This window comes from Sphaeroforma arctica (assembly GCF_001186125.1).
Source record: "Sphaeroforma arctica JP610 unplaced genomic scaffold supercont1.207, whole genome shotgun sequence".
NCBI classification, from domain to species: domain Eukaryota; class Ichthyosporea; order Ichthyophonida; genus Sphaeroforma; species Sphaeroforma arctica.
In genome coordinates this window covers 71,292-72,790 of record NW_014040351.1, presented here as the reverse complement: position 1 = coordinate 72,790, position 1,499 = coordinate 71,292, and the positions used below count along the sequence as shown (strand labels likewise).

The following is a 1,499-nucleotide window of genomic DNA, read 5'->3' as shown; positions in this document are numbered from 1 at the left end:
TATGTATGTATGTATATATATGAGGGGGGCCTGGGGTATGTGTGTGTTTGTTGTATATATATGTATATATTTGCGTGTGTGTGTATGCAAGTGTGTCTGTGTAAGTGTGAGTGTGTGCGTGCGTGCGTTTGTGTGTGTGTATGTATGTGCGTGACCATTGCTACATACATGAATAGGCTTATAATAACATGTCTTAGTGCATACATAGGTGTTTACCCATATGACATGTACACCTCTGTCTCCACTTACACACCCATCGCCACCACTCACACTGCTCTCTCTCTCTACTATTTTTAGGCCGCACTCTGGACACGAATAAAAGGCGAGGCTTCTGTGGCAAAATCCATCGATCTGATTGGATCGTTTGCAGATGCGTTCGTACCCGAAGGTATGAGGTGCCCCGCTTTTCAGTAAGCCTAATACGTGAAGTGAACGGGTATTGCTATGGGATCACTGGGAGGTGTACAAATATGTTTATATTCATATAAACATATAGAAAATTATACAAATATCTGCATACACATGTATACGTACCTAGACTACACAAATACCTTTATGTTTCTATATACATTCCTAACTTGTACAAAATATCCACATACCTGTATATATACCTGAGTTACACTAGTACCTATATACATACCTACATATTTACCTAACTTATACAACTATCTATATACTTATAGTTATTCCTAGCTTATTTCAATACTATATATATACCCAAGTTACTATAAGTGCCAAGTGTGTACGCAAACAGATTGCATGTGACTACTTTGCTGGTACGATGGCCTTTTGAGATCGAATGATTGATTGGTGTTTATTGCATCGATTTAAACTTTGTTGCTGTGTTGGGATATTCGGTAGCTGACATGCACCTGATTCTAGTGTGCAAGGACCGGTTCGCGCCGCTTTCGAGTCCGTGTGGGTATCGATGGTGTCCTTTTTTGCTCGAGAAATGGACACTTGTGCACCTTGTTTTTGCATACTGGTTCTTTGTGCTCTGGCTCACCTACCTACATACGCTGTTATATAGACGCCAGTGCGACGATCGCGGTCGATATTCGCAGAGACGATGCCATATGGGAAATCCTGCAGGTGTGTGGTCGGCTGATAGTCTCTCTGTGTTACATAATGGGCAAAGTATATGGTTTATTATTATTTTTCACTAATTAATTGAATGTTGTCATTATTATTCTATTTATATTTTATGAAACTAAGTTTATAACGATCTTTAGGGCTTAGAGTGTGGTTATTGGTAACGAGTACGTGTGCACACAGTGAGTGCGTGGTCGGGTGCGTGCATGTGTGTTGGGTGTTGCTTTGAGATATGTAGTCTACCTGGATCATGCATCCTGAGTTGCTGTATCGGAAGGAGGTTCTATTTCGTCCTCGTGTAGGTTTTATTGTAGAATGTGTATACCAAAAGCACATATATGACTATATATATATATATATATATATATATATGTATTTTCTTCCATGTAATATAAGCTCTTAACTCC

The 1,499-nt window shown here is 39.4% G+C and overlaps 1 protein-coding gene across 2 annotated transcripts in view; it reads left to right on the top strand.

The window, feature by feature from the left end:
* Positions 1-84: 84 nt before the first annotated feature.
* Positions 85-1,499, top strand: part of SARC_03880 — a gene marked incomplete at both ends in the record, with an annotated part of 8,438 nt that continues 7,023 nt past the window's right edge. For both annotated transcript variants that reach the window (XM_014302318.1, XM_014302319.1), the window contains 3 exons: positions 85-90; positions 298-388; positions 1,031-1,092. In XM_014302318.1, coding sequence (XP_014157793.1) covers positions 85-90; positions 298-388; positions 1,031-1,092 — 159 coding nt within the window. The remainder of the gene's footprint in view (positions 91-297; positions 389-1,030; positions 1,093-1,499) is intronic.